The sequence below is a fragment of the Lathamus discolor genome, chromosome 5 (genome assembly GCF_037157495.1).
Source record: "Lathamus discolor isolate bLatDis1 chromosome 5, bLatDis1.hap1, whole genome shotgun sequence".
Lineage (NCBI taxonomy): Eukaryota > Metazoa > Chordata > Aves > Psittaciformes > Psittacidae > Lathamus > Lathamus discolor.
Window position 1 is genome coordinate 121,524,557 of NC_088888.1, and position 24,559 is coordinate 121,549,115.

Below are 24,559 nucleotides of genomic sequence, written 5' to 3' on the forward strand. Positions count from 1 at the left end.
AGTTACTTCACTATCACAGACAGCACAAGAAGACCTGAAACTGTGGTTCTTTTTTAACGTGTTGGATCAGTTCTGAAAAATCTCAGCCTAAAAATGTAATAAAGTTGTAAAAATGAGATCACAGAAAGAGAAGATTCTGAACTCTGTTTCGCAGTCATACGACAGGCAAAACTAATGCTCACTATGATATGAATAGCCCAACTTTGAGCTAATCCTTTAAAATAAAGAAAATGCTTCCACACATAATTTTTCATAAGAAAAAATGCTGCTTTCTTAGCCATGGCAAGCGTTTAAATATTCTGAAATTCATGCTTATGTAGTGAAATAAACTGCTTTCTTGTATCTGATGTTAGCATTTTTTCTTCAGTGGATATGGCATGATAACATGCAGTTTCTTCAAGACAAGAACATTTTTGAACATACATATTTTGGGTAAGTTTTCCTTTAAAACAGTAATATTAATGCATCTTTTCTTGCTGATTTTCATCATTTATTTTAATTAACAAATAAAATTACTGGCTCTAGGTTTATGTGGCAGTTGTGTAGTAGCATCCCAAGCACGCTACCAGACCCAAAAGCGGTTTCCCTGATGACAGCAAAAGTAAGTACTTCGAAAATAGATCATGCTTATTCTATATTTTTTACCTTTTTTACATTGTAATTCGGGCATTTCTATAATCAATGGTGCAATATCATATTTTTTTTCTTTTCAGTTAAGCACTTCCTTTGTGCTAGAGACATTTATTCATTCAAAGGAAAAGGTATTCCATTTACTTGTAAATTCTCATTAAGTAGCTGCATGAATACAGTGGGAAGGATGTACTTTTTCATTTTAAAAGCCTGATTTTGAGGTGTAATAAGTACCACAGGTGATACAAAGTTAATGGATAAATAGTGTTATTTAAACACATTTAAAAGAAGCACTGCACAATGGTAAAAGTGTGGGTTCTGTTTTTAACACATAATAAAACGTGTATTTATATATATTAAGATATGTTTAAATACTCCCATGAACAGGAAAGTTCTGTTCCATCTGAACCATCATTATTCTTAGTCAGATGTTACTTCTTTCTTGTCTGTGGTGACATGCTACTAATTCTAGATGGTCCTGGATTAGTAAGAATTATGTTTGGGTAGAATTACATGAGTAGCTACTACACATTGCTTGCAACTTGCATTGATTTCAAATGTATGTACCATTATTTTTGTGTAGGTACAACCAGTTCATAAAGCATTTATTATTTGTATGCTCAAGATTTGTTGTTCTGACTGTTTAGAAACGTTTAAGGATTAAGGAGCAATTTATTATTCTAAGTTATAGTTTTTTCTGTATTTCTTTTTGCAGCCTACAATGCTTCAGTGGATTGAACTGTTAACAAAACAGTTTAATAACAGTCAGGCAGCTTGTGAAGTAAGTGACTTAGGAACTCAGCAAAGTACAAACCAACTTTCTATATATTGTTTAACTTTCCTGGAGGTTCGTATCCCTGGAATATTTTGGAACTACTGTATTTGGCATATTTGTGCACTGTGAGATGAAATTCATCCTCTCTGATTACTGCAGATTCTGGGGAATGACTTGACTTTTGTTTTCAGAAACCTGTGGTCAGACCACAGCCCCAAATCATTTTGACACTGGATAAAAAGAGACAGACTGTCACTACCTCTTTATTTGATTATTACATACTGATTTATGTCATTAAGAGGTGTTTAAGTGAAATCACACAAGAGAAATGGAAAGACAGACTAATGTTTAAGGAGTAGCAGGGCCTGGAGTTGGATCCGAGGGCAGAGGGCAGTGGGATAAAAGGCTATGATGCAATGAAGAAGCTTAGGGGGAGTAAGAGCAGCTGAAGTCAGATTTGGCTGAAAACAAATCAGTATGGCACCTTGCTTGTGAAGCTGTGGACTTTGAACCCAATATATAGAAAGACTTAAAAGTCCTAGAAGGAGGAGGAAAAAAATGGAGGAATGTTTTTATATAAAGCTTTTAAAGATTCTGCCTGAAGGGAGTCTGGGACAAAGTGGAGAGGACTGAGAAACACCAAAGAATTCACTGCGGTGTTAGCCAAAACAATACTGGGATACTGTGATGGACTTTCTGTGATAGTTTAAATGCACATGGATCCCAATACGTCCTGTATCCTGCCCTAGACCTTATTCAGCAGAAAAGAATTAAATGTATTATTCTTTTAGAAATTAATTCTAGATTGCTTAATTGTTATGTAACGTTCCGTATGTGGGTGATACAGTTTTGTTTGCGTGGTGTAGTCTTAAGATGCGTAGAACAAGTGAAGACATTTAATATAATAAAGAATGCTCAGGTCCAATTACAATAAAAGGGAGAACAGCTTGGATTCTTGATACTAAACTGTTTTTCCTTGTGACTAAAACAAAATCCTGGGAAACTCAGCTGTATTATTTGCTGAGTCTTAACTCTAAATCATTCTCTGTTACTTTTATACCTTTTTTGTCTCTGGAGGTGATAAGGCTTTTCCACATGTTAAAATGCATAAGGAACTCCATTCTTGTTTAGCCTATCCCTATTCTACAAGATTCATTGTAAGCATTGTTTTTTATTCTGCTGACGTCACTTTTCAGGATGAGCATGTTCTTCCAGATAATTGAACAATGACATGCAGAACACAGAAGAAACTGGATATAAGTTAATGTTGATGTTTCCTGCTGTTGATCTTTATTCCTTTCTTCTCATGCACAGAAGACATTTAGATTTCCATTGGATTAAAACTCACCTATTACTTAATAATAGTTACATCAATTTTTCTTCAGACTTTAATATCATGCAAAAAGAAGATTGGACTAGAACAAGTTTGGAACAAAACTAACAAAGTATGTATCTTCTGCAGTGGTTTTTGGATCGTATGGCTGATGATGATTGGTGGCCAATGCAGATTCTAATAAAGTGTCCCAATCAGATTGTGAGACAGGTAAGAAAGAATGTTCCTTTCTAAGTCAGGTGACTGCTTGACCCATGAACAGAAACGGACAGTTATTATGACACATACAATGATTCTGAAAGTTTTTGTTCTTTCCTGTAATTGTCTTATTCTTTTCCATTCTTGCATATAACTTAGAGAATGTGTTTGGCCATGGGAGCATTATTGTTGTCGGAAACAAAATCGATGTTAATATAGTGCCGTAGTCACACAATGACACAATAGATGCAAATTAAGTTTTCTACAACTGCCTCATGATCTCTAAATTTGAACACGTTACATAAAAAGATCTTATTTTCTGAATTAGTTCAACGATAATGTGTCAAGATACACATTCATCAAACAAAAAAGAACAGATCATGTACATTCAGTACTCCTCAGAGCTTCAGTTCTTAACTTCTGCATTTGGTTTTTGTGGGTACATTTGATTTTATATTATGCTACAAAGGTTTGTTAATACCCTTTTCTGGAAATAGTTCAAACTGGAAAATAAACCCAAACCTATATTAGGAGCATTTGATATTCACAAATACAGAATCACAGAATCCCAAGGGTTGGAAGGGACCTCAAAAGATCATCTAGTCCAACCCCCCTGCAAGAGCAGGGTAACCTAAAACCTTAGCATTTACTTTCTCACCTGAATACCTCAATTGGGTTTCTGATTATTGAAGTAACACTTAGATACAGAAACCTACGTAGTTCCTGTATGCAACATTTCATTAAAGGAATATATTCCTTTCATGGCAAAACTCTATACCATATTTCAGGCAAAGCTGATGAATGTTTTACAAATTCTAAGTTACTGGAAGGAATTTCCTTAAAATTTATCCATAAATTCTTGTAACCAGAGGTAAATTAAGAAATACCTTGCAAAAAATATCTAAGCATTCCAGAAAATAGAGATTGAAGAAACAATAATATTTATGAGCAGCAGTCTTGAGTCGTGTTTCAGTAGTGAGCAGTGCACACCAATATTAAAAGCACATTTTAGGGCTCCTCTGTCAGATGTGTTTATAAATACCAGGTTTGTTAAAATACGATGTGTCAGTGCAGTAAGAAATGGAATTTGGGTGTCTCAATCCCAATTTTAGCTTTGAATTCCTCAGAGCTGGAAGTAGTGCTCAACAACAGAATAGTCTTTGCTTAGGAAATCAATGTTGACATCTATGTAAAAGAATGAACATGTGGAGTTCATGTGCTTGTCCTTTTGCAGATGTTCCAGCGTTTGTGTATTCACGTGATACAGAGACTGAGGCCAGTGCATGCACATCTCTATCTTCAGCCAGGAATGGAAGACTGGTAAAATCAAAGCACCTCAGCACTTCTACTTACTGCATGCGTTACCATAACCGCTTGTGTTCAATGAATTATTCAGAATGGACTCATAAAAATAGTTCTGGTTTAGTTTTCTTTGTTATTTACTCAAAGTGCTCTGACTTACTTAAAAACACTACTATGGTTGCAAAAGCCAGTGTCTAAAAAGACATTGTTTGAAAGATTTGTTCCCGTAGCATAGGTTTTCAGTATGGTCTTTTCACTGCCAGTAACGTGCTGCAAGTGTAAATCTCACTGCTTACACATGAGAATCTGATTGTAGATTGGATCCAGAGGATATAGGTGCGAATTTTGAGTTTTAAGTCTGGTATAAGACGTTGGAGATGAGAGGCTTGTCCTGTATCTTGTAACTAAATCACAGGCTTTGTCAAAAAGTAGGAAAAAACAGTTGGATCCCATTTTTTCTGCTGATTGTCTAGAAAGCTGTCACTTTGTCTCCAATTATGAAATCTTTATCCTTTTTGATATATCATGAGAAGAAGAAGAAAGTGTTTTTTTCTGTCATTTCTTGGGTTAAGCTTGTGAATCCTGATAATAACTTTTTTTCTAGAGCAAAAATGGCAGAGTTTGTAATAACCACATTGCCAGGACAAAATGCAGGACCTGAAGATACAGTTTTCATGGCAATAAATAGAATTTTTCTCTGGAAACCTTACTTTAAAAGCTTCTGTCACTTGTTCAGTGTTAAGATCCAACTTCCAGTAGAGGAGTAAGATCCCCTTCATCAAGGGGATGATTTTAAGTAGGAGATCCCCTAATACTGTTTTTCTAAGAATTCTTTTCCGGCCTGGAATCTTGACTTGGAATGCTGATTTTATTGCCCTTTCAACATTTTGACTGGCAGATGCTACACTATGTTAAGCCACATTGTTATGTAGGATATACTTAGCGTAAGTGAAAGTGTGAGAGAGCTGTGTATGATAGCAGGACAGAGTAGAAAACTGCAAGTTTGTCTGAATATTTTATTGTGTTCCTGGTTCTAGATGATTTTATGCTCTATGTATTGTGTGACATAACCTAAGTTGGGTTTTGTTTTCAGTTCGGATGACATGGATGGTCCTGTGGAGGACATCGGCAGTCGCTCTTGTGTGACACGCTTTGTGAAGACGCTCTTGTCAATCATGGAGCATGGTGTGAAGCCTCACAGTAAACATCTCACAGAATACTTTGCCTTTCTTTATGAGTTTGCCAAAATGGGAGAAGAGGAAGTGAGTATAGCCTGGTAGTTTGGGGAATGAGTTATGTATAAGCACGTATATATTTTCAAGTAATTCAATATCTGCTTGTTTCAGAGCCAGTTCTTGCTTTCACTGCAAGCCATATCTACAATGGTCCATTTCTACATGGGAACTAAAGGACCTGAAAATGTAAGTTTTAATATCTTGTGTAACAAGAACCACTTTCCTATTTTACATATGTCATCATTCATGCTGTGTCTCTTGAACCGCCTTTCAGCAGTTAAATTTAAATTGCTTCACTCATGTTATTTTTTTCAATGTTTAAGTGAATATAATATTCAAGAAAGATGCTGAATTAGCTATTTCTATTTACTATAGAAATAGAGATTAAGTAGAAGCAATTAAAGTTGCCCTTACTATGCTATTAATGGTAATAGCAATTGATTGCTTACTCCTGTTGTACAACTTGAGCTTTTAAATGCATTTGCTTTTTTATTAATTAGACCAGCATATCAGGCTGTGTAGTGCCTTCAACCAGCCTACCTCTTGTATTTGTAAGTACAGTTTAGCTTGTGCAAGCTGAATATTTCAATGTGAAAATCAAGTGATGAGGTATTCACCTGGTTTGATTCATGCAAGTTTATTAGGTTGCTCTGGATAAATGACAAAACCCTCATACAGGCTCTTTGAAATTAAGGTGCAAAATGTCCACAATGAAGTTATCTTATTTCTCCCTTCAGCCACAGGTTGAAGTACTTTCTGAGGAAGAAGGGGAGGAAGAGGAGGAAGAGGAAGATATACTTTCTCTGGCAGAAGAAAAATACAGACCTGCTGCGCTGGAGAAGATGATTGCCCTGATTGCTCTTCTAGTGGAACAGTCTCGCTCAGAAAGGCAAGAGCTTCTGAAAGCCCAAAGTAAATTCTAATCTGAGCTAGGCCTGAAATTACAGATTGTATGGATTTCTTGGAGTGAGATTTTTTCTAGTGTGCTTTTTTTTAGCAGTATAAATGAGATTGTGTATGGGCCCGTTATATCTTTAACCATTTAAAAGATAAATGTTTAGTTAGTGTTGACCACATTTAGTTGACCACATTTGTATTTCTTTTGTTTATTTGGTTTAAGTAGACTGTATTTATCACGTTTGTTCAGTTTTATATCAGTACCTTTATTTTCTTTTATATATTGTGATATAAAGAATATAAGCTACCACTCAGTCCTGCATTTCTCCTTTACCTTAATTGCTGAAGTGATAAAGGTTTTCTTTTGTATTTTAGACATTTGACCCTGTCACAAAACGACATGGCAGCATTAACAGGAGGAAAGGTAATTCCTTCAAATATGACTGTATAAGCCTCATAGAAAAGCACAGATGCATGTGTACGTACATAACTGTAGACAGTGTGCTAGTATCTCGTTGTTTGTTGCAGGGTTTCCCTTTTTTGTTTCAACATATCCGTGATGGTATCAACATCAGGCAAACTTGCAATCTCATTTTCAGTTTGTGTCGGTACAATAATCGACTCGCAGAACATGTAAGTATCAGAGGCTGTAGCTGGTTGTTGAAAATCTTATCTAATAATTGTAAGGGGTAATCTGTATTCTTTTAACTGAATAAGCACAAGTCTAAGTGAGTTTCGTTTGTTCTGTTTTTCAGATTGTGTCCATGCTTTTCACATCTATAGCGAAGTTGACTCCTGAGGTATGTGAACATCCCACTTGTATATTAAATCATCTGTGTTAATATTTTTCTGTTTTAACTTACTTAAATAATCCTTCCCTAACCAAAAATCTTGCATGGAAGATGATCCATGGAAGTTTTTGTGACATTAAATGAAGTCTAACTGCACTGTGTATTAAGTTTTCTAAACCTGGTATGCAATTTAAGATGAACTTTTTATTCAAAGACAGTGTATTTCTAGCTTCTCCACCTACATGAATTAAGAGAATTGGTAACAATAATCATAGAATCATAGAACCATAGAATAGTTAGGGTTGGAAAGGACCTTAAGATCATCCAGTTCCAGCCCCCTGCCATGAGCAGGGACACCTCACACTAAACCATCTCACCCAAGGCTCTGTCCAACCTGGCCTTGAACACCTCCAGGGATGGAGCACTCACAACCTCCCTGGGCAACCCATTCCAGTGCCTCACCACCCTTACAGTAAAGAACTTCTTCCTTATATCCAATCTAAACTTCCCCTGTTTAAGTTTTAACCCATTACCCCTTGTCCTATCACTGCAGTCCCTAATGAAGAGTCCCTCCCCAGCATCCCTATAGGCCCCCTTCAGGTACTGGAAGGCTGCTCTGAGGTCCCCACGCAGCCTTCTCTTCTCCAGGCTGAACAGCCCCAACTTTCTCAGCCTGTCTTCATACAGGAGGTGCTCCAGTCCCTGATCATCTTCGTGGCCTCCTCTGGACTTGTTCCAGCAGTTCCATGTCCTTTTTATGTTGAGAACACCAGAACTGCACACAGTGCTTCAAGTGAGGTCTCATTAGAGCAGAGCAGAGGGGCAGGATCACCTCCTTCGACCTGCTGGTCACACTTCTTTTGATGCAGCCCAGGATGGGGTTGGCTTTCTGGGCTGCAAGCGCACGCTGGAGCCAGCTCATGTTCATTTTCTCATCAACCAACACCCCCAAGTCCTTCTCCGCAGGGCTGCTCTGAATCTTTTCTCTGCTCAACCTGTAGCTGTGCCTGGGATTGCTCCAACATAATTATCATCATCTTGTTCAAGTTTTGGGGCACCACTTTGCAGTTCTGTGCATGCAAGCCTGTTTCTCAGTCAGAATAAATTCCTGCCCTGGTAATAACAAAAATGCTGAGAGTTCCAGATGGATTCCACATGGAAAATAGGGAGCGGAGAAGTTTATGCTCACACAAGGAAGTTCTTATATAGTGCTGTCAGGAAAGGAAAAATAATCAGGAAAAATAGAGGGCATGTCAAGCAGAGGAGTTATGATCATACTTAGAAAAGAGGCACGTCCAAAATCGCTCTCATGGCAGCTTTGCTTTGTGTGATGGAATGGGCACTGTCGGATGACAGTGTACTTCCCTCCTCATGCTAACGTATGCTATGTTTTTATGCTTTCTTTGCTTTGCACACACACACGTGCGCCAGAGACGTTTTGGGTGAGGTGCAAAGTATGTAACAGCAGTAGTAAGCACTTTTCTTGAAGCATTGTTAAAAGCTGGGTGAGTCTTAGCAAACTTAAACAACAGAATTCATAGTAGAGCCAACCTGTTAGTGTAGAACCGTTTGTTGTTTCAGAGGAAAACAGTGTAACCCTCAGAATGTGCTGCTTTAGGATAAACTATTCAGGATCCATGTTACGTGTTATGCAAATACCTAAGAATAATACCTTCTCTGAGGCAGGGAGATCTTTTATATGTACAAACCAGGATAAATTGGTGAATTCTTCAGCACCATACAGTTTGATCCCCCTTCTTTCTTCAGGATAATGTGACAAAGTGTGAACTGTTATTTCCTTGTACCTATATACTTCTACGCTGATCCTAGGTAATGCGTTTGTGTTGCCTGGCACTAGCTATAACCAGTGGCTTTAATTCTGTTGTACCCATATGTAGATTATCAACATATATGGATTATTTGCATATTAAATAATAATAATTAAATAATTAAATAACTAATATAAATGTATAGGGATGCTGGGGAGGGACTCTTTGTCAGGGACTGTAGTGACAGGAGAAGGGGCGATGGGTTAAAACTTAAACAGGGGAAGTTTAAATTGGATATAAGGAGAAAATTCTTTCCTGTTAGTGTGGTGAGGCACTGGAACAGGCTGCCCAGGGAGGTTGTGAGTGCTCCATCCCTGGCAGTGTTCAAGGCCAGGTTGGATGAAGCCTTGTGTGGGATGGTTTAGTGTGAGATGCTCCTGCCCATGGTAGGGGGGTTGGAACTGGATGATCTTGAGGTCCTTTCCAACCCTTAACTGTTCTATGATTCTATGATTCTATCTGTTTTTTATGCAAACAGTTGGGCTGTTTTACAAAGACTATACAAAAATTAGTGAGTGAAATAGATCAAATGGACGTTTTTCTTCTTTATGCGTTCCAGGCAGCCAATCCTTTCTTCAAATTGCTGACCATGCTCATGGAATTTGCCGGTGGACCACCGGGAATGCCACCCTTCGCTTCTTACATTCTGCAGAGGATATGGGAGGTACAACATGTAAAAGCAGACAGAAGCCAAATTGGTTTTCTCTTGTTTCTTTTATGCCTATGAAAAAGTTTTACTTTCCTTGTCGTTATTGCTGCATCAATTCCTGATTTTCATTATTTTATGACCGTTTCTCTTCCAAATAAAGAGCAACAGCTAATAGACATTTAGAAGTTCTGGTGTAACTTTGATTTTAACAGTATTTGGGTTAATTGGTATTTCAGTTTAACTCTAAATTGCAGTCTAATGAGAAAATACTGGATTCATAATAAGGGTCTAAAATGCTTCTTCTAGGCAAATTCCACTGATTTTTCTCAGTTGTTCTTTTGCAAGGACTGTAAAGCATTTGGCGGGGGCGGGGGTCCATTAGATGCTGGTTCTTTGAGTGTTGGTTTGACATTTTTTTGTTCTCTGTAAAATGCTCATTAACATCTTTCACCCCTCAAGTAGCGTTAAATTGAGCGTAGTGGATAATTGCTGTGGTGCAGGAGCCTTCTTCCTCCCATTTCAAAAGCTAGTAAGAGACTTTTTAACCAAGTTGTCAGAGAGAGGAATTCCTTGCTCTGAGCAATAGGTTAGGAATTAAGCCATCACTTCAGGTAGCTGCTCTTTAAGTTCCCAGGACAAATTTACTGTCTATAAAGACTGCCTGAGCACAGTGAGTCCAGCCTGAAGACTGCTGAGCACAAGCTGCTGAACACTCACTACCTTTAATACTCTCCATAAAGTGGGGCTGGGGCTTGTAGCAGGTTATTACTGTGCAGTACTGAGCCCTCTGGTAAGACACAAACCTGTCTTACCCACTCAAGCACTTCAGGATAAAATATCCAAGAGTATTTTATTCCTGGTTAGGAGCAGTTAAGGATAGGAACCACTAGGTAATCTGGGAAAGCACATACCAAAGTGTTTGCTAGGTGTCTGATTATAGTATGTATTAACTGTAACTGCTGTACCTCAGGTAAAGAGAGTTCAAACAGCAGATCTCAAGGTCAAGAATTACATCTAGCTGCTTTCTGTATACAGGGAAGTGGTGGATTATGAATGTCTCTTGTTTTCCAAGAGAGTTTTAGTAATTAAACTTCCTATGACACTACACAAGCTGTGGCATGAAGTGAGTACCCCTGCTTTATGCTTCTGTTAGCCACAGAGTTTAGGTATGTAATTTGTTAAGTAATCCTCTTTTATTTCCCTTTTTATTCGTACTATACAAACTGAACCTACAGAGGAAGCAAGTCAGTGACAGGTTTCTGAAGGGAAGTCACACTTTCAGCTGTAGAAGTCATGGGTTCAGCCTCTGGTGTTGCCAGCATCTTTATCCTTCCCTTGGTGACACAAGGTCTATAGAGATACCAATTGTGCAGGCAGGGACTGAGGGCTCAGCAGTTCATGCAGACAGGTTTGGGATATAGAACCTACTTTTGCAGCCACTCCAGCTTCTGGAATGCATTAAAAAGTGCTTGAGCTGTGAAGACAGTGAACAATGACAGTCTCTTTCTAGGAGAGACCCTCCAGCTATTGCAGAGGAAACTTGACAGATCCATTTGTCATTTCTAGAAAAAAAAGGAGGAGATTGTTCTTAATGTGTATATTTTTAAACTGTCATTAGTATTTTATAAGCAGAGGTTTGGTCATTTCAGCTGCTCATACTCTTCAGGTGGATTAGAGTAGTTGGGAACAGCTTCAGCAACCCAGTTACTGCCTATTGTTCTTTATGTAGATAGAGTGCCTTTTTCTTGTCTGGGCACCTGGGTCTCAAGGTAAAAAGGAAACAGCTTTTTAACACTAGCACATGAATTGGCCTGATGTCAGCAAATTTTCAACTACACAGAACCAGAAAGGCACGGAAGCTCCATTTGGCCTTCTTATTTGTAAAGCTTTGATAACTGCACAACAGCACTCCGTTGTGTTTGTGACATTGGGCTTGTCGTTACCTATGAAAAGCACCAGATGAATTTATTTCTTGAAATTGTCTTTTCATAAAAATCATAATGGTTACCCTCAGCATGAAGCTATATGCACGCATTTGCATACCGCTTATGTTCTTTTGATAGAACTCACATGAAAAAAATGATTAGATGTTAAGGTTTTGTGTTAGTTATTTAAAATACAAAAAGCTTTGTTTCTATCTAAAGACAAGATTGTTCAGTTTTCCAAGTGCTTAACATTGCCTTAACAAACAGGGATTGGGTTGGAAGGGACCCTAAAGCTCATCCAGTTCCAGCACTTGCTATGGGCAGGGACACCTTCCACTAGAGCAGGTTGCTCCAAGCCCCATCCAACCTAGCCTTGAGCATTGTCAGGGATGGGGCAGCCACAGCTTCTCTGGCACCCTGTGCCAGCACCTCAGCACCCTCACAGGGAAGAGCTTCTGCCTAATGTCAGCTAAAGCCATTCCCCCTTGTCCTGTCACTGCAGGGGCTTGTAAAAAGCTCCTCTCCAAATTTCTTTAGGTATTGGAAGACTTGTTATAACGTCTCCCCTGAACCTTCTCTTTTCTTAGGATGCAGAAAGGATTCATATGCAGAACAGATTTGGCAAGTAACTTTGTGGACTGACCTTTCAAAAGCTCTGAACTTTGATTCAGAAAAGATTCAGAAGCCCAGACCAGGGAAATTTGCTAAGGGTTTTCTTTGCCTGCCAGAGCCACCTTGTTCTTGTCAGTGCTTTGATAGCCCTAGGTGTTTTGGAAATACATTTTGGAAGTCTTAGCAGTTATTTTTAGGGCTGTGAGGGGTATTTTATATATATATGCAATCAGTACCTAGTATCAAGGTTAATGTATTCTTTTTGATTTTTCCACTCCTCTTTCAGGTCATTGAATACAACCCTTCTCAGTGCCTGGACTGGCTGGCTGTGCAAACACCTCGAAACAAACTAGCTCACAGCTGGGTGCTGCAAAACATGGAAAACTGGGTGGAACGTTTCCTTCTGGCACACAACTATCCTAGAGTCAGAACTTGTAAGTTAATTTAAATTGAAGAAAATGATTCTTGTGCTGTAGCACATTACTATGCATGGGGCATTCCTGTCACAAATTAAGTCCATGCTCTCGTGCTTGTCTTTTCTTCAATTTCCAACTGCTTTAGAATTGCTGTATATTAACTATTAGTACAACTCTGGTGCCTCGTCAAGACATGATGAAGACAAGGTTTTGATTTCATAACTTGAATGATACATTAGCAGGTTCTTTGTCTGATGTGGTTAACCTATAAGATCCAGGAAAACCGGAAGAAGAAAAAGAACCAAGAGGTTCTCTCTAGTGTCCATCACAGAGTTGTGCGATAGATAGGAGTAGTTCATAGAATTGTAGAATGGTTTGGGTTGGAAAGGACCTTAAGATTGTCCGATTCCAACCCCCCCACCATGGGCAGGGACACCTCACACTAAACCACGTCACCCAAGACTCCATCTAACCTGGCCTTGAACACTGCCAGGGATGGAGCATTCACAGCTTCCTTGGGCAGCCTGTTAGGTGCCTCACCTCTCTTACAGTAAAGAACTTCTTCCTTATATCTAATTCATGTTCATCTTTCACCTCCCACAGAGTAATTGTCAGTTGAGGCCTTTGAACTGTGGGTCAGGGAGAAGCAGCCTGTTCTCCCTAGCTCCAGGGTGTTGTGGCTCTAGTTTATTCTGCCAGGAGTCACACTGTCAGATTGCCAGATCCCATTCTCAGCCTTTCCTGATTCCACAGTAACAGGCCACAGGGAGCTTTGATAGGTTTTCTGTGATTGAGGGAAACTGGAGGTACAGCTTTACACCAGACTGATTCTAAACATCTCTGAGGAGGTAATGTTCAAGCAGTAGACAGTTTAGTCATTGAAAACTGGGTTTGCATTTCTGTGTTGGATACACTGTTTTAGAACAGTTAGAACCAAGCAGCAGACGGGAGCATGGGGGAAGAGGCCCTAAAGCAAAACTCAGCACCAAGCACCACTTTCAGCAGGCTTTGTGCTAGTCTTACCCATTCTGGTTATTTTTATTTCGGCTGTAGTGTGAATGTAGTAATACCAGATTCTGTAAAATGCTTTGAAATCTGTGAATGAAACATATGATGTGATTTGCGTTTAAATGGCTGTTGAGCATGTGTGTCACTTTCAAAGGTGTAACAAATTTGTTTTCATTTGAAGCTGCAGCCTATCTCTTGGTGTCGCTTATTCCAAGCAATTCCTTCCGTCAGATGTTCCGATCGACCCGCTCTTTGCACATCCCTACCCGCGACCTTCCCCTCAGCCCAGATACTACAGTAGTTCTTCATCAAGTCTACAACGTGCTCCTTGGCCTTCTTTCAAGAGCTAAGCTATATGTTGATGCTGCTGTTCATGGCACCACAAAACTTGTGCCCTACTTCAGTTTCATGACATACTGTTTGATCTCCAAAACTGAGAAACTCATGTTTTCTACCTACTTCATGGACTTATGGAACCTTTTCCAGCCTAAACTTTCTGAGCCGGCTATAGCCACCAACCACAACAAGCAGGCTTTGCTGTCTTTTTGGTACAATGTGTGTGTCGACTGTCCAGAGAACGTCCGCCTTATTGTACAGAACCCCGTGGTGACAAAGAACATTGCCTTCAATTACATCCTCGCAGACCATGATGATCAGGATGTGGTGCTCTTCAACCGGGGAATGCTGCCTGCCTACTATGGCATCCTGCGCCTCTGCTGCGAGCAGTCCCCTGCATTCACGAGGCAGCTGGCTTCACACCAGAATATCCAGTGGGCATTCAAGAACCTCACGCCACACGCCAGTCAGTACCCAGGGGTAAGTAGATGGATACCAAAATGTACCTTTAATGTGGCCTCAGGAGAGGAGTGTGTTGCATTCTAACATACTAAGCTGGAGGAATTCCAAGTGAGTTTCTTCTTGGCTTTAGGCTTGTGGAATAGCACTAGTATTGAGCTTCTGGCATGCAAAGGGAGGATGGCCTGGGGTTCACCTTGGGAACACTCCTGTACAATGTTTGCAGAGCATTGGTACAGCAGGAATTGCAGTGTCTCTGCAACATTATGACACTTACAGTAGAGAGGAGATGCCAGTTAAAATGGTCCACATGTAATGGTGAAGAAACAGGCTTACCAAATTTTTAAGAGACAAAGTATGTGGATTTGGGTGATTACTCAGCAAATGTTGCCTTGGGGTCCTTATGGGTGTGCAAGGACAGAAACAATCCAGTTTTCCTTCACTGTGGAGAGGAGAAGGAGCAGGTTGCCCAGAGAAGCTGTAGCTGCCCCATCCCTGGCAGTGTTCAAGGCCAGGTTGGACAGGGCTTGGAGCAAGCTGCTGTAGTGGAAGGTGTCCATGCCTGTGGCAGGGGTTGGAACTGGATGAGCTTTAAGGTCCCTTCCAACACACGCCAGTCTGGGACTCTCTGAGGAACTTTGGTCTTATTCAGCTCACAGAGTAAAGTTACACTCTGACAGTCCTGTGCGTAGTCCTGCTGCTTTCACTGTTTGCATCTGCCCTTGGAAGGCTCAGATTGTCTAGAAGGGGCCTTTAGTTACTCCACTGGTGTTTAGTGTTTCCCATGCATATGGGGCTTCACCAAGTTTTAGCATAAGCAACCTTCTGAATTCTGTTACTTAGAATGTAATATTATCATCAGAGAATGGTGAAGATGCCCCCCTGCATTCTTTAAGGAGATCTGGGAAGTTTGTTACGTGGATCAGGATTTCAGATATAATTTTTTAATATAGGTATATGGACAATGGGTTCTGCTCTTAAGAAGCCTCAAAACATCCATTTCAGGTTCAGAAGGGTTGTCTCCAATATCTGTGTCCTAATCCACACAGTAAGCAAACTACGGTGGAAATAGGTGAGAAGTATCCATGTCACAATTTTAGCTTGTAAGAACCATTTAGTTTTAATTACTTGAGTTTAAAATGGTGTCTGCTGATTTTAGAACTTTGTAGTAATGCTTAAGAATGTGTTCCCATCTAAATTTGCTTCTACATGCTTAGTTCTACATGCTCCTCAGCAGAAGCAATACACAGTACGTAATGTGAGATAGATATAAACCATTAACACAGTGAGAGAGGTTACTCTAACCTAATGTTCTGTGTGTTTCAGGCAGTGGAAGAGCTGTTTAACCTCATGCAGCTGTTTGTAGCTCAGAGACCAGACATGAGAGAGGAGGAGATAGAAGACATCAAGCAATTTAAGAAAACAACCATAAGCTGTTACCTGCGCTGCTTGGACGGACGGTCTTGTTGGACGACTTTAATAAGGTACGGTCGAGGTGAACTTGTACTGAAATAACCAGTTCTGTTTCAATAAGAACTGTATTTTACCCAATGCAAAGTGTCATAAAAACTAGCGTTGGCATTTTGGAAAATATATCTATTCTTTTGGAAAAAGTTTGGGGGACACTTTTATTCAGAAGGAAGCAAACAGAATGTTATAATTATAGGTTTGGGTTTTTTTCCCAAAACCATTGTTTGTGAATATAATTTATTTGAGAATATTTCATCAGCTGAAAATTGAGAAACTAAGCAAATATTTTACCACAAAAGATGTAAACCAAGATGTATGTTGTTGGGAGTCAAAAAGAAACACAATAACAAAATTGCATCAGTAGAGCCCTTGGGAAGAAGCTAAAACCAAATCAATCAATGTCCTACTTCAGCATTTAAGCTGAAATTCCATTCTCAGCCTACCATGACCAGTCTAGATGGGCAAAGCAGTAATTTGAGCTGCTGTCATTGACATTTGTTATTTGGGGGCAGAAATGGTTTTTAGGAGTTGTGCCTGTGGGACAGTCTCATTGTATTGTACCTTCAAGCAGTTTTTCATTTCTAGCCATAGCTGTACATCTGAAACTGGTGTTTGGGTGTTTTCAGTATGACTATAAATGGATCAAAATTGGGGGGTTTAAGTGCGACTGTCGTGGTATTGAAATGATTATGAAAAGAAAAATGGGCCTGTGTTACCTGAAGGGATTATAGTTCCAACCAGGTGTTCCCAAATGCTCTGGAAGAATTGAGAGGAACTATTCAGTAGCATAATCCTTTGTTTTCTGTTCTGCTGTAAGCATCAGATCATCTGTCAGAAATGTTTTTATACATCTGAAAGTCCAAATATGTGCTTAACTGAAGCCATTTAAGCAGATCATTTCACAAGCATAAACTTCCATCTTTTGAAGTATTTTATTTTCCTTCATTTTTAGCATTTTTGCAGACTTTATTTGGGAAATCATAGAATCATAGAATGGTTTGGGTTCGAAACGACCTTAAGATCACCCAGTTCCAACCCCCCTGCCATGGGCAGGGACACCTCACACTAAACCATGCCACACAAGGCTCTGTCCAACCTGGCTTTGAACACCGCCAGGGATGGAGCATTCACAGCGTCCCTGGGCAACCCATTCCAGTGCCTCACCACCCTAACAGGAAAGAATTTCCTCCTTAGATCCAGTCTAAACTTCCCCTGTTTAAGTTCTAACCCATCACCTCTTGTCCTATCACTACAGTCCCTAATGAAGAGTCCATCCCCAGCATCCTTACAGTATTTCTGTAAAGGTTGTTCATAAATTACTTTGGCTAATGGGAAGTTGACATTAGAGGCATTTTGAAATGAATTCTGAATTATGACAAGATGGTTTGTAATTTTCAGTTCTCTCAATATTTGGTTTTTTTTCCTAGTGCCTTCAGAATATTATTAGAATCTGATGAAGACAGACTTCTTGTTGTGTTCAATAGAGGATTGATCCTGATGACTGAGGTAAGTTGTTATTTAATACTAATAAACATCTTGCATTCTCATCAAGTCATTCCTTCTTTCCCAACAACTTGTGTGCTTTAAATTCATAGAATCAATTGTTTTAGTATGGTATCATATGGAATGCAGGTTAAGCCTGTGGAAAAAGGTGCAGCTAGTAAGAGGTGTCTTGAATAGGAAGTAAACAGTCTTGGCCTTCTTCACGTAGATACTTCTGTTGCCTTTAGTAAGATTTCTTTAGTAGTGAAAGAAGATCAGGACAATGTTTGCCTGGTTCTCAAGACACAGGGAAAGCCACCAACAGATGGTGTGGAGAGGAGTGAGTTAATGCTGGTTTGGTGTCATTCTCTCTGTTACAGATCAGCTGAGCACAGACACACACTTATTACTGATTATGAAGTGTTAAGGCAACAGGTTAAAATACAGATATAAAGGATCCTTAAATGTAGTTGTGATTAATATTTCTGGGCACTTCTGAGGCAGTTCTCCTTACTCTTCCTACCTATTGTGCTTTTGTTTGCAAGGAGGAGTGGTCTCAGAACAGACAAGCTGGAAATCTTTCGGATGAGACTAAACCTAAAATGTGTTTCTGGAGCACATACAGTGTATTTCAGTTGTATATGGGTATTTGGGCCATGAGACCAACCAGAGTTAGTTCAAAATAGAGGGGAAAAAAAGTATTCTTGGATTCTGTTCAGCACTTCCATTATGGAGTTGATGGATGAGAACATGTGTTTATTAAATATACTGGCAGTGCAAAATGGGGAAGGACACAGGTCCTTTTGAGTACAAGAATAAAAACTAAGATTGTCTGGATGTGTTGGAGAAGGTGTATAAATGAAGTGCAGCTCCTTCTTGTCGTATATAGAATGGTGTGGTCAGGGAGACATGATAAACTGGTGGAAGTCCATGGTGCAAGACCAGTGGGTAGCTGTGGCCATTGGAATGGATTGCATCAGAAGGTGCCAGCCAGCACAACTGGAAGTTGTCAGGAGGACTTGATGCAAACACCTGTCAAGGCTATAAAGATATTTAGTCTGCCCTAAGGCACGTGGATGCACTAGGTGATGCTTGGAGATTTATTCCAATCCCATTTTTATATGATTTGTATGCAAAATTCTCTTTACTTTTTTTCTGTCACTGGTTTGTATTTTCTGGGGAAAAGCATGACAGAAAAAGCTGGAATTACAAAATAATCAGGTAGAAAGATGAAGACACTGCAGTGCTATCTGAAAACTTTTCAGGAGCTTGTTATCAATGTAAGGCTATTGATTACTTAAGTGTAGTTAATGACTGCAGAATATCTGTTCCTTTTTGTCTTGTAAATGCTTACATTCAAAAAGCATGGGCTAAAAAGTTAGGAACTGAGCTATAACTTGACCCATGCACAAAATTCTTAAGTAGACTAAGATACATATATATGTATAAAAAGAACTTATTTAACAGCTTAGTTAAGCTTGATCCATACTGACCGTGGGTAATAAGGTTTATGAATAATGTGTAACGTAAGACACCATTTATCCTATATAAAACATTTTGAGAAATTGGATAAAACTGGTGTTGCCTTAGAGCTTGAAATAACCAGGACTCATATTTTCACTTGCTCACTAGAAGTGAACACTGGATCAAGGATTTGGACCATCCAGAGAAGTTTTCCACTTAGCAGGGTTGGCCACTTGTCCTTTAGTGTCACTGTAATATGAAAGTGACATCAAAATTTTGTGTTACAGGGAGTGAGGTTACTGTTCTCTTGTATTTAAAATATCAACATATGGAATTTCTGCAGTTTGGTAACAAGCTGCTTTTCCTTCCCAATATTTCTGTAAATCACAGATGCCCAGAAGATAGTTTAGTTATAAAGGAGAAATAATCTGTCTGATGTACAATCACATAGTGTGGGTCCTTAAGCAGCGCTTTGAAAAATGGCTAGCATCTATATTAATCTTAGGGGTTTTTCCCCCCAAATTCACATGCCTGTGCCTGTCTTTACACATCCCTAATATCACTTTGTATGTTGGCACAGAAAGATTGGGATTACAGGTATATAAAAAGACTCTCTCAAATAATGCTTTGCTTATTGGGTCTTAGATAAATGTGTGAAAACCTTGTCATTCTTTTCAGCCACTTAATATAAAGCTTTTACCTTGAAAACAAACTAAGGCTGGTATTAGATGTCTCTCAGCTGTATCGGGTGTGTTCACCAAAACACCCATTTCCTGAGCTGAGATGGGTGGTAGCTACTTGTAGGGGTTTCCTCTAGTACAGATTAAACCAGTAAATGTATGGTTGATGTTACCACACATTTTACAAATGTAGTTTCCCCTCTGGCCTGCACATGATAAAGATCTGATATGAGCCTGTATGGATCAGATGAGAAGAACAAAAAGGGAAGTTGTAATTAAACCCCTCATACAAGGTTGCCCAGTGTTCGTTACCAGAAGCACATGTCCAGGTGTCGTGGTTTGAACCCAACCACAAACCTCTTTTACTCACTCCCCCCCCTTCTTGCCCTCCCCCTGCTCCTGGAGGGACGGAGAGGAGAATCAAAAAGAATGCAACTCCCACGGGTTGAGATAAGAACAGTTTAGTAACTAAGGTATAACATAGATCACTACTGCTACCACCAATAATAATAATGATAAAGGAAATAACAAGAGGAAAGAATACAACACCTCAACACCAGCCGACCAATAACTCGCCCCACTCCCCCCAGCCGAGCACCGACCGATACCTCGTCCAACCCTGCAGTCCGCACCAGCCCTTCCGGTTCCCTCCCCGTTACATCCTGGGCATGACGTGCTGTGGTATGGAATACCTCTTTGGCTAGCTTGGGTCAGGTGTCCTGTCTCTGCTTCCTCCCGGCCTCCCCTCCTCCCTGGCAGAACATGAGGCTCAGAAAGTCCTTGGTCAGACCAAACATTCGAGCAGCAACTGAAAACATCGGCGTTATCACCACTGTTCCAAGGCCAAAAGATCAAAACACAGCACTGTACTAGCTCCTAAGAAGGAGAAAAATGACTGCTGCTGCTCAACCCAGGACACCAGGTCAACAGTTGTATTTGGTTGTTCCAAAAGACACCTGATTATTCATCTGTTCTCTTTCTTTTCTCCTCCCTTTCTGTCCCTTTTCCCTGTTCCCCACTCTTTACCTTCATTGGTAAATATCCTAATTCTGTACTCACAGTTATTCTCTTTTAAAACATCATTATCTTTGAGTAATGTTGTGATTGCGTCTGGCACCGTACATTTTGGTACATCTTGTTTGAGCATAAAATAGGTGTCAGAGTGGTCTCTGTAGGACAGAAGGAGAAATGGTAACAAGTAAAACAAGTCTGTTAATGTATTAACAAAAGGCTTTGGCTTTTTTTTCTTTGCAGTCCTTCAACACGTTGCACATGATGTACCACGAGGCCACAGCTTGCCATGTGACTGGAGACCTGGTAGAACTTCTGTCTATTTTCCTTTCAGTTCTTAAGTCCACGCGTCCTTATCTTCAAAGAAAAGGTTTGATGATAACTCTTCAAATGAGCCAAACCCCAGTATTTTATCTTGATTATTGTCTGTGTTTAAAAACTTCCCATACAGTGGGGATATGATTATTAGAAGTTGTTAAATTGGTACTTAATTATTTGTTAGCAGAATATGAAACTAAGCAAATTTAAGAGTGGCAGACAAGTGAGATATAACAGATTTCCAGATGGATTAAAATCATGCTGGAAAAAAGATTCTTCAGCAGTAAAATTCTCTGCTTTATTTAATGAGAAATGAACTCAAGGAATTGCTCTGGGTTTTGTCCCTGCAGATGTGAAACAAGCTCTCATTCAGTGGCAGGAGCGAATTGAATTTGCCCATAAGCTTTTAACTCTGCTGAATTCCTACAGTCCTCCGGAGCTTCGGAATGCTTGTATCGGTAAGTTGGAACAGCGTAACTGCAGCCAGGGAGGACTTGCTCTGTGCAGTTACCCACTCTGAGATTGAAATCACGTTTTTGCAGCTGCAAATGCTTCCTAGATCCTCTGTAGATTGGGGTGGGTTTTGTCAATACATCCCTATTGCCATTGTCCTAAATAACGCTGATTTTGTCAGGTTAAAATTAGTATTCCCACTTCCCTGGGCATGTAGACATGCACAAAAAACATAGAATGGTTGGGTTAGAAAGGACCTTAAGATCATCTAGTTCCAACCCCCAACAAGTCAGCCTTAGTTTTGAGAGACCAGTTTTCTCCCTCATAAGGGGCATGTTAAGGGATAATAACTCCTGAATTCAGGTGTCAGTGAGTTTAGAGTCAAATCCCAAATCTGACGTTAAAATACTAATGCTCCACTCAGTTGGTCTGAATAACAGCTTTTATGTGCTTTATGATCTGTTACTGGGAGGTATAAAAACAGTAAAGCTTAAATAGCTTGTAGAATGGAATGGATTTGCCTTTCTAAGTTGTAGGTGTGGACATTAGATGTGTCTCTCTTGCATTACAAGGTCTAGTTCACAAAGATCTAGTTTTGTTCTACTTTGGGCTTTTTTGATACTATTTAATAGATATAATCTGCATTTAACAAAAGCCTAAAACTGTGTCCAGATCACTTTTTGTGTTTTATTTTTGTGCATTTCCCCCTTGTTTTGAGTGCCTTTCTCATTGCCCTCCTCACCACTGCCACTTGACAGTTTAGAGGCATCAAAGCCAATATGTTTTAAGAAGAAAGGAGGGTAATTTTACTGAGCTTCTACTTTTTACAAGCTGGCACCCCTCTCACTGGTGGTTGCTCTACCACTGAGTGGGTCTTCCCTCAGTGGCAGAGGTGAAGGGAATCTTGACTTAGGGGTGTTTACACCATGGTTACTCACACTAGAGCCTACCTCCATGGTGCACACTAAGTGCAGCAAGAGTGATACAAAGCGAGTTTGCAAATGCATGAGCCTGAAGTTAAACTGTTTGCTGTTAAAGAAATAACAATATGTAATAGCAAAAACAACTTTTTGTTTGTAGATGTCCTCAAGGAGCTTGTACTTTTAAGTCCTCATGATTTCCTACATACTCTGGTTCCATTTCTACAGCACAATCATTGTACATACCACCACAGTAATATCCCAAGTAGGTATTTCAGTGATTGTATTTTGAAGTTCTCTTATGCTATTATTACTCTATCGTGTTCCTTGCTGATGCCAAATATTGACCTTTTGAATATATCCCTGTTTTATCCTAACTTATACTACAGTGTCTCTTGGACCTTATTTTCCATGTCGTGAAAATTTGAAATTAATAGGGGGAAAAAGCAATATTCGTCCTCCACGTCCTGAACTTAACATGTGCCTCTTGCCCACCATGGTGGAAGCCAGCAAGGTAAGTAAAGCTTTGGGCTTATCAGTAGCCATTTCTCTATTGTTTTCCCATATCTTCTAGAAGTATAACAAGAATCCAGTAGCATGATGCATTTATATTTTCTTTGTAAGCAAAGCGTAATTCTTCTTCAAGATGTGTTGTCCTCATATACTCCATTCTAGATGTGCACTCCAGAAGCACCATTTCCCTGCCCTTGGTGACACACAGCTTCATATTCCAGACATGATAGGGGGTTGGACCTTGTATTCAGGAAAACTCTCCCAGTCTGCTTGTGGCATTTATAAAGACAATTCAGGAGCCGCACAGGGACTGTCCAGATGGGTTTCAAGCTGTGTTAAGGTTTATTACCAGGCGCCTGAGTAGATCCTCCAGGTTTTGGCAGAGTCCATTCAGCAGGACTGAAGTGGGATCTGCTCTTTGTTTGGGTGAAATACCAGCACCTGAAGTAGGGTACAGGGCTTTCAGTCTGTCCCTGTCATGCCTGTGGGCTTCCTGATGGGATGCCAGCTCTAGTGGGGCTACTTTGTAGTCGCTCACAACATCCCATTACTACAGGTGCAGCAGTGGTGGGATTCAGCTCACATAACTTTGCCTATCTAAAAGGTCGGTGTCTGGCTCTTTCTGTGGTTAATGGTGCTAAACAGTTACCTGTGGAAGGAGACAAATAGTCCCTCTCCTTCCTGACCTAGGCCCCCAAGTCTGATGGGGTGACTCTTCCTCCAGGGGAGTCTGTCTCTCCACTGACTGCAGGGAATACTGAAATGACTAGATTTTAGATAGCTAAAGTCAGGTAAGGTGAATCCCACCCTAAAAGGAATATGTATGGACAATCATTTGAAGAAGGAGAACTGGTTACTTGCTGTACAGTAACTGTGGTTCTTCAAGATGCTTTGTCCACACAGATTCTGTGGTTCTCCTCCTGTGCTGACTCCAAGTCCTGTCATAGGGGATTCTTATGGGTGAAGGAATTGAGTGGTGGTTGAAGCCGCCATACCCCTTATGCCCTCAGGTACAGTGGTCGCAAGGACACACTGGGTGCAGGCACAGCCCCAGTGGACACTGCTATTCAGAAAGAATCCAATCTCCTGCACATGGGGCCTATGTGCACGTAGATGGGAATCTGTGTGGGCAACACATTTCGAAGAAGCACGGTTACTGTAGGGTAAGTAACCCTTCTTTTTTAAAGCTTTCAGAACGATGCTGTGTATATTTGTGCACCATCAAGTCTACTGTGTAACCAAAGCTTTTAAAACATGCATAGAGCCAGAAGTTGTCTGTAGTGGTATTTTTCTGTTGTGTATCCAGAGGTCGTGGATGCAATGCTAAATAATGTAAATATTGGAACTTAAAAACTCGAGAATGGTTTGGGTTGGAAGGGATCTTAAAGCTCATCCAGTTCCAACCCCCTGCCATGGGCAGGGACACCTTCCACTAGAGCAGGTTGCCCCAAGCCCCATCCAACCTGGCCTTGAACACTGCCGGGGAGGAGGCAGCCACAACTTCCTTGGCACAGTATTTGTAATGAATTCAGATAGGAAGCAGGAGATTTTTAAGCCCCTCAAACCACATCCATGATTACAGCTTCCTGTGGTTGTGCATGCTTATTTTTCATTCATTTTGTATGAGGCTGCAGTCATTTGCTTGAGTTTTTGAGATTTCCTTTTGGCTGTCTGCTCTACAGAATCTGATGCCATTTTACGTGTATACATCCAAGATACACGACAATTATTGGCAAACGAAACCCATGGCATGTATTTATCATTTGGTTTGAGGCATTCCTGAAAAAGCTGCTTTGAAAGCTTGTGAAGCTTGGCCTTAAGAAAATCCTGACTTCCACACATCATAACTGACA

At 40.1% G+C, this 24,559-nt stretch overlaps 1 protein-coding gene across 6 annotated transcripts in view; it reads left to right on the forward strand.

Moving 5' to 3' along the window:
- USP34 (ubiquitin specific peptidase 34) overlaps window positions 1-24,559 on the forward strand; it is a 139,303-nt gene that overhangs the window by 107,992 nt on the left and 6,752 nt on the right. For 5 of the 6 annotated variants that reach the window (XM_065682384.1, XM_065682385.1, XM_065682386.1 and 2 more), the window contains 22 exons: window positions 368-432; window positions 526-601; window positions 714-761; window positions 1,346-1,411; window positions 2,868-2,948; window positions 4,171-4,256; window positions 5,332-5,500; window positions 5,585-5,659; window positions 6,211-6,362; window positions 6,746-6,794; window positions 6,899-7,003; window positions 7,126-7,170; window positions 9,550-9,654; window positions 12,463-12,610; window positions 13,782-14,416; window positions 15,722-15,879; window positions 17,293-17,371; window positions 20,746-20,872; window positions 21,171-21,278; window positions 22,354-22,458; window positions 22,583-22,707; window positions 23,717-23,869. In XM_065682384.1, coding sequence (XP_065538456.1) covers window positions 368-432; window positions 526-601; window positions 714-761; window positions 1,346-1,411; window positions 2,868-2,948; window positions 4,171-4,256; window positions 5,332-5,500; window positions 5,585-5,659; window positions 6,211-6,362; window positions 6,746-6,794; window positions 6,899-7,003; window positions 7,126-7,170; window positions 9,550-9,654; window positions 12,463-12,610; window positions 13,782-14,416; window positions 15,722-15,879; window positions 17,293-17,371; window positions 20,746-20,872; window positions 21,171-21,278; window positions 22,354-22,458; window positions 22,583-22,707; window positions 23,717-23,869 — 2,760 coding nt within the window. The remainder of the gene's footprint in view (window positions 1-367; window positions 433-525; window positions 602-713; window positions 762-1,345; window positions 1,412-2,867; window positions 2,949-4,170; window positions 4,257-5,331; window positions 5,501-5,584; window positions 5,660-6,210; window positions 6,363-6,745; window positions 6,795-6,898; window positions 7,004-7,125; window positions 7,171-9,549; window positions 9,655-12,462; window positions 12,611-13,781; window positions 14,417-15,721; window positions 15,880-17,292; window positions 17,372-20,745; window positions 20,873-21,170; window positions 21,279-22,353; window positions 22,459-22,582; window positions 22,708-23,716; window positions 23,870-24,559) is intronic. The other variant, XM_065682390.1, reaches the window with a different exon arrangement.